At 43.9% G+C, this 15,000-nt stretch overlaps 2 protein-coding genes across 2 annotated transcripts in view; both read left to right on the top strand.

Annotated features, from left to right (window-relative positions):
• The window catches only part of LOC311226411 (dynein axonemal heavy chain 11-like), a gene marked incomplete at both ends in the record, with an annotated part of 709,106 nt that overhangs the window by 108,390 nt on the left and 585,716 nt on the right, over window positions 1-15,000 (top strand). The window contains 2 exon segments of the mRNA XM_084311837.1: window positions 148-342; window positions 10,715-10,792. Coding sequence (XP_084167963.1) covers window positions 148-342; window positions 10,715-10,792 — 273 coding nt within the window.
• Window positions 11,318-15,000, top strand: part of LOC311227559 (dynein axonemal heavy chain 11-like) — a gene marked incomplete at both ends in the record, with an annotated part of 64,719 nt that continues 61,036 nt past the window's right edge. The window contains 3 exons of the mRNA XM_084313283.1: window positions 11,318-11,344; window positions 11,957-12,089; window positions 12,587-12,714. Coding sequence (XP_084169409.1) covers window positions 11,318-11,344; window positions 11,957-12,089; window positions 12,587-12,714 — 288 coding nt within the window. The remainder of the gene's footprint in view (window positions 11,345-11,956; window positions 12,090-12,586; window positions 12,715-15,000) is intronic.

Genomic DNA, 15,000 nt, shown 5'->3' on the forward strand with positions numbered 1-15,000 from the left:
TCTCCCCCCCTCTCTCTCTCTCCCTCCCTCTCTCCCCCTCTCTCTCTCTCTCTCTCTCTCTCTCTCTCTCTCTCTCTCTCTCTCTCTCTCTCTCTCTCTCTCTCTCTCTCTCTCTCTCCCCCCCTATCTCTCCCTCTCTCTCCCCAGGTGCTCATGCGAGCTCTGAGGGACTTCAACCTGCCGAAGATTGTGACCAACGACGTGACCATCTTCCTGGGTCTGATCAGTGACCTGTTCCCCCAGCTGGACGTGCCCAGGAAGAGGGACCTGGAGATGGAGACCGCTGTCCGGCAGTCTGTCAGCGAACTACGCCTTCAGCCCGAGGAGACCTTCATACTCAAGGTAGGCCTGTCCCCGACTAAGGTTTTGTATAGTCGACTTTGATTGGCCAAAATTTGCCAATAGTCGACTGGTAAAAAGAAAATATTTAAAAATAATTCTAATTATTATTTGTTTGTATCATTCCATTTGGGCTGTGGGGGGTGCTTAATGTCTGAAGGAGTCGACTGAAGGCTTCTTGTCCTCTGAAAAAGCATGCAATTGGTCCACTGATGGATATCTTGATATTTGTCTAGTGTTCATTAGATGGGTGTAATCCTCTTTCAGTGCCTCTGTGCCTGTTTTCTTATGCAGTTAGCCTCTGGTATGCGTGCCATTAGCGTTAGCCACTGTAGTGGAATTATCAGTCCAAACTGCCCAATCATTATGGAAATATTATGTTGGTTGAATATTGGTTAGTTAAAATACATGGGTTTTAGAAGTCTCACATTAGATCAGTGATAAGTGATTGATTAAATTAGGCACTGGAAGAATGTCAGTTGGTCTGGGTAAACTGGACCTAACACTATGTAAATACGACAGGATACTGGTCACGCTGGTCGGCCAGCTTTTAGGGCTGTCAGCAGACCCCCGTTTATTACTTCCAAGTTTCTATTTAAAACCAGAGATAACATCTCCCTGAGAACAGTTGGTTATCTCACTTCAAAGCAGTATTGGGTGTCCCAACAGACGCCCGGCATTTCATGTGACCACCTGGTTTTCTCCTGCCTTGCTTAACACAAAGTACATTTTCAAATGTCTATTACTATACTTAGATTAGTTTAATATGAACTACAAATGGGCCTGTTATATTGTGGTAATAATTCTGAATCGAATGATATAAAATATGCCATGTGTATGAATAAGAATCACAGCGTTTGAAATTAGGCCACTTCTGACTCTACATTGGAAAATACTTAAATGTGTTGAATAATAACTGTATAAAATAGCTATTGATTTAAGTTAAAAGAATATGATTAGGAAACTAGAAGAAGTGGACTTAATTATACCTACTGTGATCCTCAGTTAGCTTCACAAGAAACTGTTCAAAAATGATATCTCTGTGTTTATGTAATCAATCTCAATTCAAATATATATATCTTGGGGTCAACTACCAAAGTATTATGTTAGATAGACAGTGAAACTATTCTCTGATCTTAAACAAAGTAGAGAGGGTTGGCTTACTGAGGACAACCTTCTATTTCAAATTCAAACTTAGAGAGGCCGTGATTGGAGGAACACATCTGCTTGACGTCACTCTGGTGACATCACGCAGAGACTCCAGGCTTTTGATATAAGGGGGGGGGGGGGGTGTTGTGACTGTGGGGAGACACTCTGAAACGGAACCACCACAGGATGACACCCACCTTCACACAGCGGACAGGACGCGGGCAGAGGAGAAGCAACGGACAAGAGCTTTTGGAGGGAGAATAGACTATTCTTTGTTTGCCAGCCAGACAACAAAGAACATCAACAACGGAACAACTAACATTCTTTAATCTACTTTAACATTAGTCTGATATGAGTTTGGTGGGAGCTGAGCGATCATGGAGTAGACGTGTTTCACATGAGCTCCCTTCTACCGTGCTGAATATACGTTTCTCCCCATTAGTCTTTATTTTATTTGTATTTGTTTTTTATCTGTTTGCTAGGTCGTCGTGTTTAGTATACATTCATCGACTTTTTTCGACTTTCTACGATGACGGGGGTGGAAACCAGAGCCATGACTGCCCCAACCAGCAAACCATCACCGCCGGGCCTGGCCGCACCGTCGCCCGTTGTCGGGGAGTTAAGCGAAACTGTGCTCTTGGTCATGACCAAGCTACACGCAGACTCTGAGACACGCATCGCTGAAGCACAGAAGAAAGTGTTGGCGGATTTTTGTGTCAGCCTCCGTCGTGAGATATCAGAAGAAATACGGCTGGCGGTAGTACCGCTGACAGACAAGATGGAGACGATGCACGCTGTCTCCTCGGCTAATGCTAACGAACTAGCCACGCTAACGACGGAGGTATCATTACAGTGCGAGAAGATGGCGGGTCTCGAATCCGCCCTGCTGGCTAGGCAGGCTGAAGTCAACAAACTACAGTCGGCAATGGAGGAGATGCAGTCCCGGGATAGACGCCACAACGTCAGGATTGTTGGAGTACCGGAGACCAGCGGTGAAGGCCGTCTCTCTGAGACCGTGCCCGAACTGCTGCAGAAAATACTAGGGACGGACGTCCTCCCTTTGCCTCCTATCTGTGAATCGGCCTACAGAGCGGGCAGGTTTTCTCCCGGCGTGAACAAAGAGCCGAGGCCCATCATAGTCAAGCTGAACAGACTCCAGCAGAGAGAACTCATCATGCGGTCGGCTCGTACCAGAAGGGGTAATCTGAGGCTTGGCGATCACAAAGTGGCCATTTTCGAAGACTTTACACTGGAGGTTCAAGCACAGAGAGGCAAATACAAGGTGGTCCTGACTAAGCTATGGAAACTAGGCCTGAGGCCCACGTTATTCGCTCCCGCGAAATTATCTGTGTTGGAGAAGGTCGGTGGTCAGCGTTTGTTTTGGTCGTTGGCTAAAGCGAAGGAATATCTCGCGGAGATACCCGAGTCTGTTGCTTGATATCTATGGCGGGTGAGTGACTTGGCGGTTTGGGCCTATATACATTGATTAGGCCGACTATTCACAAATACTTGCTGTCATGCCCAGACATGCTAACTGCCCAATGCCCATCCAACTAGCGGGGCTTCCCAATGACTTCTGTTACTTGCTAAAGCTGACCTCATGGTCATACTTGTGTATCGCCTCTTTGGAAGCTAACGAGCTAGCTGAACAATGTACATAATAGGCTAACGTGCTATCCGGATTCATCACTAGCTTACGCGCTAGCCTCGGGCTAGCCAGCGGGCTTCGTCTATAGTCTGCGCTGAGACATTCGAGACCCGTTAATGGTTACGTATTTTGGTTGCTGTTGCTGTTCAAAGGGACATTGGTTTGCACAATTCAAGAGTGATCGAATCCCTAACTAACTTCTGGTATGCTTTTATTTTTATATCCAGGTTGTTTTGAGCTTTGGGATCCATAGTAGAAGCCAAGGTCGGTTGAATATGCATATACAATATATGATAACAGGTTGGGTCGGGTATGGCTTGCACTTCATGGCTATATGGTTATATGGCCTGCACTTTAGCCATGACCCTCTTTTCCTTTCTTTTTTCTTTCTTATTGTCGCTGTTTTTATGTCATCTGTATGCGCGATTTAAATGTGATCCGATTCTACCTTGGACTAACTGCTGATTTGCCTTAATTTTGTTTTGAATTTTCCGTGATCCATTTATGCTATAACGTTGCGACATTAATATGCAGACTCCAAGGTAGATGGTTACAGGGTTGATGCTGAGTAATTATATAATAATTATTGTCGCTGTTTTAATGGCATTTGAATGAGCAATTTAACTGTGATTCGATCCTACCTTGGACTAACTGCTCCGACCGATATCTTTATTGAAACAATGTATGATAACAGGTGGTGTCAGGTGTTGCTTATTACCATCCCCGGATTAATTAATGAATGTGTTTAATTCTATTCTTACATAGGTTATGTCATTTCAGCCGTTGTGCCTGATCAGAGGGACAGCTAAAGGGGTGCACTTTGACCATAACCCTTTTTTTTCCCTTCCTTTTTTTTGTCATTGTTTAATTGACATTGTTCACACAATTTTGCACAATTAACCTGTGACCCGACCCTGCCTTAGACTATCGGCTGGGATGCTTTAATTTAATTTTGTTTTGAATTTTCCTATACCCTTTTAGGCTATAACAATGCGACGTTGAAGCGCAGATTCGGAAATAGTTGGCTGCAGGTTGATGTGGAGTTATTATTTAATAATGGCTATTTTTACCATTATGGTTGTCTCATGTTGGGGCCAGGGCTCAGGTGGGTTTTGACCGATATCTTTATTGAATTTATTTTTATTATTATTTGTGTTTATTGGACTAGTGGGGGTTTACTCAGGGGTTTATCTAGAGGGGGGTTGGAGTGGGGAGCATCTTATTGATCCATGTCTCTAGTGGGAAGTGATAGGAAGATGACCATCCTCAGTGGATGGGGCATAGGGTGGGGATTGGAGAGTGGGTATAGGGGGCCTTATAATAGGACGGGGGGGTTAGGGTTTAGAGTAGAAGGAGGGGGGGTTGTAGCTGGGTTGGTATTTTTATGTGTTTTATGTACTGTTGTCTTATATGTGTGTAATTGTTCCTCCTCTGAACTCCTGGGATTGACCGTCCGGGCCCGCCGGGATCAGCACCTCTGTACTCAGCCTGGCTGCACTGGTATGTTCTCTACGCATTTATACAAGCTCGACCATGGCTAAATTGAATATTTTAATTTGGAACGCAGGAGGGCTTAACGCCCCACACAAGCGTGCCAGTGTCCTTTGGCTATTGAAGAGGAGAAATATTGACCTTGCTCTCCTTAGTGAGACGCATTTATTGGTAGGTGACGTGTCAAGACTGGCAAATCGGCAATATCACGTTATCTCCTCATCCTCAGCCGATGATAAGACGAAAGGAGTAGTCATAGTTACAAGACGTAACCTTGATATCAAAATCTTGGATGTATGGTCGGACACGGAGGGAAGGATTACTATAGCAAAAGTTGAATTCTTGCATAGGAAGATGGCTATAATAGCATTGTATGCTCCTAACACATTTGATTCAGCGTTCTATAATACAATCACGAAGAATATGTTGGAACTTAATGGATACGCTCTCATTGTGGGTGGCGATTTTAATGCGTGCTGGGATGCGGAGATGGATAGGTCCGGGCCCTCTGAAACGAGCGACCAAAAACGGGCCTCTAAGGCCCTTAGGATGTGGGCCAAAGACACGGGGCTCACAGACCTTTGGCGCTTATGCAACCCCACCCTCAAAGATTACTCTCACCTGTCAGCCAGACACAAAAGCTTCTCTCGAATTGACTATGCATTCGCGTCCCCTAATATGTTTGATAGTTTCGATGTCTCATTGGTTCCCTTGGCTCTCTCAGACCACAAGGGGATTTTCCTTACGGCAACCTTTGGCAGGCTCTCCGCAAGAGCTCCCAGATGGCGTTTTAATTTGACCTTGCTAAAGAACGATGACTTCTGTTCTGAGTTCAGGAGTAAACTAGCTGAATTTTTGCAGATCAACGTTGGCACAGTAGAAGACCCTAGGGTCCTGTGGAACGCATTGAAAGGATTTATCAGGGGTCATGTCACACTATTTGCCTCCAATTTGCGAAAATCCCGGTCAAAAAAGCTAGAAGGACTGGAATCATTATATGCGGACCTATACGCATCCTTGCAAACTAACTATAATGAACGACTAAACACACAACGTAAGATAGTCAAAAAAGAAATAAACTCCATACTTAAACAACAGTCTGAGTTCTTGATACATAGGACAAGACAAAATTACTATTTTCACGGCTCCAGACCTAGCCATCTATTGGCAATGAAAATACGCTCAAATGATCATTTCTCGGATATCCCCTCGATTAGGACGAGCCAGGGTGCAGTCACTACTGATTCGAAAAAGATCAATGACACTTTTAAAGAGTTTTACTCACAGTTATATAGCTCAGAGGGTAATCTTGATGACTCTAAATTTGAATCGTTCATTGGCGGGCTTGAGATACCCCACATTTCTGAGGAAGAGGCCAAGGAACTGGGGAGACCGATTACTCTCGTAGAATTGAGGGAGACGATTGTTGAAATGCAGAGGGGTAAGGCACCAGGCTGGGATGGTATTCCACCCGAAGTGTATTTAGCTTTCTGGGACCAACTGGGTCCATTGATGCTCGATATGATCAATTACGCTATCGAACAAGGGGAGTTCTCAAGAGATGTCAATATGGCGTTGATTTCATTACTTCTCAAGAAGGACAAAGATCCCAATGATTGTGGTAGCTATAGACCCTTGAGTCTTCTCGGGGCCGATTTAAAGGTGTTTGCCAAGGTGCTGGCCCGTCGCCTGCAGAGATTTATGTCTGTATTGGTACACTGCGATCAAACTGGTTTTATCCCGGGGCGTCTGGCTGCAGATAATCTTAGGAGGCTGTTGCATGTAATCGATAACAGTAAAGACAATACAACTCCATCCACAGTTCTGTCTTTGGATGCCATGAAGGCGTTTGACAGACTTGAGTGGTCATACCTGTGGAAGGTACTTGAGGTCATGGGTCTTGGAAAGAGTTTTATTCATATGATTAAAGTCCTGTATGCCTCGCCGTCTGCGATGATACTGACAGGCAAAAACTGTTCCACACTCTTTCCAGTCTCCAGATCTTCTAGACAGGGTTGCCCTTTGAGCCCGGGACTGTTCGCGCTTTCCCTCGAACCTTTGGCCCAATTTATTAGGCAATCGGAGGACATCGTCCCCATAATGGTCAACAATACTCCACACAAAATTGCTCTCTATGCGGATGACCTGCTGATTTTCATGGACGACCCCTCCCGGTCGGCCACAAAAATATTGAGGATAATCGACGACTTTGGTAAATTGTCAGGTTTTAAGATTAACTGGAACAAATCAGCCTGCCTACCTCTTAATGAACTGGCCAAGGCGGTACGACTACCAGCTGATATCCCCATAGTAGAACATTTTAAATACTTGGGCATAGAGATATTCCCCACGCTGAACCAAACTACTAAGTACAACTTCACGGGTACTTATGATAAAATACGCCAGGATCTAGACAGGTGGTCGTCCCTTCCTAACTCCTTACAAGCCCGGGCTTCCATAATCAAAATGAACATCCTGCCTAGGATAAATTTTATTAGCTCAATGCTCCCCCTGCCCCCTCCAATAGACCACTGGCGCAAGGTACAATCGATGGTATCTAAGTTTATCTGGAATAACAAACGCCCGAGAATCAAAAGGGCTACTACTCAACGTAGAAAACAAGATGGGGGCCTCGCAATCCCTGATTTTAAACTTTATTTCTGGTCCTTTTCACTGAGACCTCTGATGTGCTGGCTAGACCCTGTAGAGGCTGTATCGTGGCGCTCCTTAGAAGCGGCGGCGGTATCTCCGCTAAGATTGCAGGATGTAGTGTACTCCACTGTCTCTATTTCGAAATGCCGGCTGAGGTATGGACCGATCATAACTCACGTGATCCAAACGTGGCGTAATGTACAGAGGTCGTGTGGGGTTAAATGCCCTTGGCACCTGGACTCTCCAATTTTTAATAACCAGCAATTACTTGTTGGACACAAGCCGGTTAATATTCCTCAATGGCAAAGGAGGGGAGTGCATACTCTGGAGGATATTTATGATAAGAACGGCCTCCGTGCGTTTCAGGACTTAAGAGAATTTTATGATCTTCCCGGCGAGTCCTTCTTTCTTTACCTTCAACTAAGGTCAGCACTGAGGGCGCATGGCGTACCGTGGGCTCAAGCCTTGCACCCACACCCCTTCCTCAGGCTCATAGTGGACAGGACGACATCCAGAGGGTTTGTCTCCGACTTTTATACGCTCTTAATTCAATCCACGTATAAAAATGTATCATTGGATACAATCTGGCGTGTGGATATCCCGGAGTTGGACCCCGAGTTTGACTGGGATGATGTTTGGGCAAATGTGGCATTATCTTCCCGCAACCCCAATCACCAGCAAATTAATTTTAATTATATTCATAGGACCTATCTTACACCTAGGAAGCTATATGCTATGGGACTGATAACCGACTCTCGGTGCACTTTGTGCTCTCAAAAGGCCACTGGCACTTATATGCATATGTATTGGGATTGCCCACCAGTGGCCCGCTTCTGGAGGTCAATAACGGACAAACTTTCAGATCTGTGTGGCTTAACTATCCCATTCACAGCTGTTACGCTACTCCTGAACGATATAACGACACTACCCGCGTCCGTACAACTGAAAAGGGTTGTCCTAGCGGGCGTCACAGCAGCGAAGAAGCTAATAGCAATGAGATGGAAGGAGCCTGAGAAGCTTACAATGATTAACTGGTCCCTAACTCTATTGGATGTGATTTATTTTGAGATATCCACAGCCCGGGTGATTGGGGTGGGGCAGGCTGGAATTGACCTATGGTTCGCAGCAGCTGAGAAGGTAAAGACCGCAGTGTGCGGCTGAGCGGGGTTGAGGTGCGTGTTCGGGTGAGTCCGGCGGTCTCTTGGGAGGGGGAGGAGGAAATGTTTTGTCTGTCTTGTCTTTTGTCTTGTCATCTTGAGTTTAGCTGGGGATATTATGGGGGGGCAGCTATTTAACTATTTCTTCACTGTTTGGCCACTTTTACACGGTCTCTGTGAGTCTATGGAACACCTCTACAGGTTTTTGTATTTTCATGAAGGTTCATTGCTCTGTTTTCGGGTCGTGTTCTCAAAAAATGGTCCTTGTGGTGGATTGGAGATGTACGTTTTATTAATATAGGGTCACACGGCCGGGAATCAGGGCTGAACACTGGGAAAGACCATTTATTAGATAGTACCCCTTGGAATTAAAATTTAGAAGGTTGAACTCTGTTTTCTTTTCTCTTGTCTGTATAATTGTTAGTCTGTATTATTATTATTGTTTTTGTTATTTTCTTGTGAAGTTCTATGTACTGTGATTGTGGTTAATGTGTTGTCTTGTTTCATGTGAATAATAATAAAAAATTTGATCAAAAAAAACATTAGTCTGATATAAGGGATCGGTGGCATAGTACTTGAGTACCCTTATATCATTGCAGAATCCATTTTTCATTGTAATTACATTCTTAACTTTGAATTAAAACAGATGCTGTTACAAACCTCTCCTCTTCATTTCTCCTGCTGCCTAGCTCTGTCGAGTAAGACCAGGTGGTCTTTTTAAAGTACAAGGGTTTTTAGGAAACACAATTCACAACGCAGAGGACGATCCAGCCGGTTCTGATCTTATCAGAACCAGACCATAGACCTTTGTGACTTCACCACGATTCTAGGCCTCTTTTCTTTTGGAAAGAATGATACAAAAAATATATATATAATACTTTTTTGCATTCGACTAAGAGGTTGGCAGTCGACTATGGCTCCTTTCGATCGATTAGTCGACTATTCGACTAGTCGAGGTCAGCCCTAACTCAAGGTAAATGGTGCATTTATATAGCAGCTTTTATCCAAAGCGCTTTACAATTTGTTCCTCACATTCACCCCCATTCATTCACACACCGACGGCGGAGGCGACCATGCAAGGTGCCAACCTGCTCATCGGGAGCAGTTCGGGGTTAAATGTCTTGCTCAAGGACTCTTCGACACGCTGCCCGGGTAGGAGCGGGAATCGAACCGGGAACCTCCGGATTGGCGCACGACTGCTCTACCTCCCGAGCCACTGTCGCCCCGGTACAACTGCATGTGTTGTCCAAAAAGTGCAGTGCAATGGTTAAATTTACTCATCTAAAATGTATTGATTTTAACCAAAGAGAGTCCATTGCATTCATTATACCTGGCACAACATACAGAAATGTGATACAAATATTCTGAATGATCATAGGGATGGTGAATTGTCCTTCTCCTACGAGGAGAGTCTTGATGTTGAAGGGAACAAAGAACCTTATCTCGATACAAAAAGTAAATTGCTCTTACTGATGAACTCAGGTGTGAAAGCGTCCTCCTTAGACGTGGCTCTTACAGGAGTCCAGGGTGTCTGTGTTTGGAATGAACGCTGTATGCAGGGTCCGCACAAGGTCCTTGAAGTGCTTAAAGTGCTTGATTTTATACCAAAAAAAAGTCAAGGCCTGGAATTCCTTGAAAACAGCCAATGTTTTAACAAGGTGCTTAAAAGGTAATTGAAATTCAAATCAACCATTCACATAGAAAGTTCTGTTCATCCATGATAAAAAAATAATCTGAATCAAGAAATTTATATTTTTTTATCTAAAGTGTAACTAATTGTCAGAAATTGTTTTTAAGCCATAAATATTGGATCCGATTTATTTTCAATAAAAAAACAGCATTTAATTAAAAGTGAATTATATCCTTTTAAATGCTCTTTTAAAATGAAAAATAGTGCTTGGAAAAGTATGTGAAAGTCCTTGAATTTCATTTTGCAATGTCTGTGGGAACCCAGCTGTGTGTTACATTGTGATCGCTCCATGTGTGTGTTACATTGTGATCGCTCCATGTGTGTGTTACATTGTGATCGCTCCATGTGTGTGTGTGTCTGTCAGGTGACCCAGTGTGTGTGTTACATTGTGATCGCTCCATGTGTGTGTGTGTCTGTCAGGTGACCCTGTGTGTGTGTTACATTGTGATCGCTCCATGTGTGTGTGTGTCTGTCAGGTGACCCAGTGTGTGTGTTACATTGTGATCGCTCCACGTGTGTGTGTGTTTGTCAGGTGACCCAGTGTGTGTGTTACATTGTGATCGCTCCACGTGTGTGTGTGTTTGTCAGGTGACCCAGCTGGAGGAGCTACTGGCTGTCAGGCACTCTGTGTTTGTGGTTGGAGGACCGGGAACGGGCAAGAGCCAGGTACATATTACATGAGTAACACAAGAGCCAGGTACATATTACATCATTGACACAAGAGCCAGGTACATATTACATCATTGACACAAGAGCCAGGTACATATTACATCATTGACACAAGAGCCAGGTACATATTACATCATTGACACAAGAGCCAGGTACATATTACATGATTAACACAAGAGCCAGGTACATATTACATGATTAACACAAGAGCCAGGTACATATTACATGATTAACACAAGAGCCAGGTACATATTACATGATTAACACAAGAGCCAGGTACATATTACATATTACATGATTAACACAAGAGCCAGGTACATATTACATAGTACATGATTAACACAAGAGCCAGGTACATATTACATAGTACATGATTAACACAAGAGCCAGGTACATATTACATAGTACATGATTAACACAAGAGCCAGGTACATATTACATAGTACATGATTAACACAAGAGCCAGGTACATATTACATAGTACATGATTAACACAAGAGCCAGGTACATATTACATAGTACATGATTAACACAAGAGCCAGGTACATAGTACATGATTAACACAAGAGCCAGGTACCTATTACATCATTGACACAAGAGCCAGCTACATATTACATATTACACGGCATTAGCTCATACGATAATTTGCTTAAGTAATTTTTCACGATTTTTGGAAAATAAGAAAAAAGTTTTTAATTAATATTTTGAAAATAAGTTCCACAAGGTGTATCAACAAGTTTGCAAAAATACAAAAACACAACAACCATTGCGTAACAAAATAAGGTGACCTTTAAACAAAATATATCATGATTTAGGAATTTTTTCCTCGTACATACATACATGTCGTACACTAAGGCAGTTGTTATACGTGCCTAAGTCATTCGATCGCCGTCTGTGTATGTAACGTTAAAATGCACAAGTCACACGAGTGAGTTAGGCAGATGGGGATTTTTGAACGTAACAAGCGTTCTGATTGGCTGAGGACATAGGCACTAAGCCAGGGCGATGCAGCAGTGTGAGGAGAGTACAGTTAGGCAGAAATCTCAATTTGGCAAAAAAAATTACATAGGCAATTATCGTATGAGGCTAACACAAAGCATGTAATACAATGTACAACGATGAAATGAACACGCTGTATTATCGTAACCTTTTGTGCTTCAGATTCTGAAGACCCTCCACAGAACCTACGCTAACCTGAAGATGAAGCCGGTGTGGAACGACATCAACCCCAAGGCTGTGACCACAGACGAGCTGTTCGGGTACCTGCACCCTGCCACCAGAGAGTGGAAGGATGGTGAGAGAAACATTATGGCAAAAACAAATCGATTCACTTAATAATTGCAATTCTATCTCTACCGATTCAAAATCTATTCACAAATTCCCCAAAACTATTATTATTGGTACATTATAAGGAAGCACCGATATCTATACTGGTATCAGATTTAAGGCGGAGATACCAGACTCAAACATGATATTGGTAGAAGAAGAGGGGGAGAATTCCCCTCGTAAAATCAAGTACCAAGAACTATGTGTAACGTGTAAGACAAAGCAAAGTGACTCTGCATTTCTTTGGCACACAGAAGGATGTTAGATCTTTTTAATGGAGAGAAATGAGCTTCTAGCTCAATCATTTTATGTTCAATTACCCCAAAACGAAGTCTATACTGTTTAGTAAAAGTGGATGGGATTGGTTCTCATATCGGCTGTGTCGATCAGTGCACCTCTAGAATAAATCAGCCACAGATGATAAAACACAAACGATGAAAAGGAAGGATTTCTCCTCTCGCTCAGGTTTGTTCTCGTACACCATGAGAGAGCTGACCTCGTTGGGGCACGATGGGCCCAAGTGGATCGTCCTGGACGGAGACATCGACCCCATGTGGATAGAGTCCCTCAACACTGTCATGGACGACAACAAGGTCAGTAGTCAGCATTTACCGCCCTCCTTCAGCTGACTCTCATGCAACCGACACTTTGGTGAATCTGCTGTCGATGTTCTGTGAAGATGAACTGCTCGTTTTAGGTGACCTAAATCTCAACTGGCTAAGTGATGTTTCTCTGCAGCTTAAAAATCAAACCTGCAGCATCAACTTATCACAACTAATTACTGAACCAACCAGACCAAACCCCAAAGATTACTCAAAATCCTCCCTTTTAGATATAATCTTCACCAACAGGACTAGCAAATATACCAGTGGTGTCTTTGCATTGGGAGTCAGTGACCACTGTCCCATTGCATCTGTGAGAAATATAAAAGTGAAAAAGACTACATCTCAGCTGGTTTCTAAGAGGAACTTTAAGAGGTTTGTTGCAGAGGAGTTCCTGGGGGATCTGGATGACTGGGATTGGAGTTGCGTGGGCCAATTAGATGAGATAGAGGACGCTCTTAACTCCTTTATATGTGCATTTAATTGCTTTGTAGATAAGCAGGCCCCATATAAAATGACTAGGATCAAAGCTAGGGTGGTGCCATGGGTTACTCATGAGCTGGCTACCCTCCTTAATGATAGGAATAATGCCTAGTCCCGTGCCAGACGCACACACGATCCCCAGCACTGGCTGTCATTTAGACAGCTCAGAAATAAATGCACTTCAGCTGTAAGGAAAGCTAAAACGGATTACTTTTAAAATCTTGTAACCACCTCCTATTCTAATCCTGCCAAGTTCTGGGGTGCAGTTAATTTGACCAAAAATCTGCCTTCTAGCACTCTGCCCCTTAGTATTACGATAAATGACTGCGTGATCTCTGATCCGAATGACATTCGCCTTGCTTTTAATAAACACTTCTCTAAAGCTGGTCACCTATTTGATAGGTTGTTTCCAGGTCTCCCTCCCCTGGAGGTCTCTGATGATGTTCTCCCCATGAATCATGTCCCTCATTTCTCCTTTCGACCGTTTACATCTTCGAAGGTCTTCAAAGTTTTAGAATCCATAGACCCTAAATCATCGACGAGTGAGGATCAATTGGACTCTTTTTTCATAAAATTAGCTGCGCCAATTATTAGAGAGCCGTTAACTCATATTTTTTATCTATCAATTTCTTCTGGCTCATTCCCACTGAACTGGAAGTCTGCACGAGTCATCCCTTTACACAAGGGGGGTGTTAGAGATAATCTGGATAACTATCGTCCAATCTCCACCCTTCCTTGCTTGGCCAAAGTACTTGAGACCTTAGTCAGTTCGCAATTGAAGTGCTTCCTTTCAAGCCACTCTATTCTTAGTCCTCACCAATCCGGTTTCAGACCTGGCCATAGTACAATCTCTGCTATCACTCTTGTAACCAACAATATAGTCTCTGCCTTGGACAGGAGGAAGCACTGCGCGGCCCTCTTTGTCGACCTCTCAAAAGCCTTCGACATAGTCGATCACCACCTGCTTTTATCGGCTAGGATATGGGTGCTTCTGCATGGTTTCATGACTACCTATCTCTCCGACGTCAATGTATAAAATCATCACAGGCAATTCGGAATTCTTAACTGTTACAAAAGGTGTCCCACAGGGTTCGGTGTTGGGGCCTGTACTTTTTACTGTCTACATTAATGAGCTAGTCTCTTCACTAACCGGTTGCCAAGCCCATTTGTATGCAGATGACACTATTCTTTACTGTATTGCGGATAGCCCGCTGGCTGCTACCGTCAACTTGCAGCTCGCTTTTAATTCATTGCAGGACACCCTTTCTCAGCTCAGGTTTGTCGTTAACTCGATGAAAACTAAATTTATGATATTCTCAAGAGCTAGAAATGTGGACTTTACTAAACTTCTCATATCTACTATTGATGGCTCTTCTATAAAGAGAGTTACCGATTACAAATATCTTGGGCTATGGCTCGATGAGAAGCTCTCATTCAAAACTCATATTGACAGCCTCGCCTCCAAGCTTCGGCAGAAGGTTGGCTTCCTATTCCGAAACCTACCGAAGTCGGCCCATGTCACCCCACTTCTTAGGGACCTGCACTGGCTCCCCATTGCTGCACGAATCCGCTTCAAGGCCCTCGACCTAGCATAACGGGCGGCAAAGGGAACCGCTCCCGCCTACCTCCGGTCAATGGTCTCTAACTACACACCCTCAAGACCCCTACGCTCTGCATCTTCTGGCCGCCTCAGACCTACTCCTATCCAAGCTCCGGGAGGGTCATCAAAGAGAAGTCGCCTATTCTCAGTCCTTGCCCCACAATGGTGGAATGAACTACCCACCCCAGTTAGGA

Source organism: Notolepis coatsorum (genome assembly GCF_963971535.1).
Source record: "Notolepis coatsorum genome assembly, chromosome: 4".
NCBI lineage: Eukaryota > Metazoa > Chordata > Actinopteri > Aulopiformes > Paralepididae > Notolepis > Notolepis coatsorum.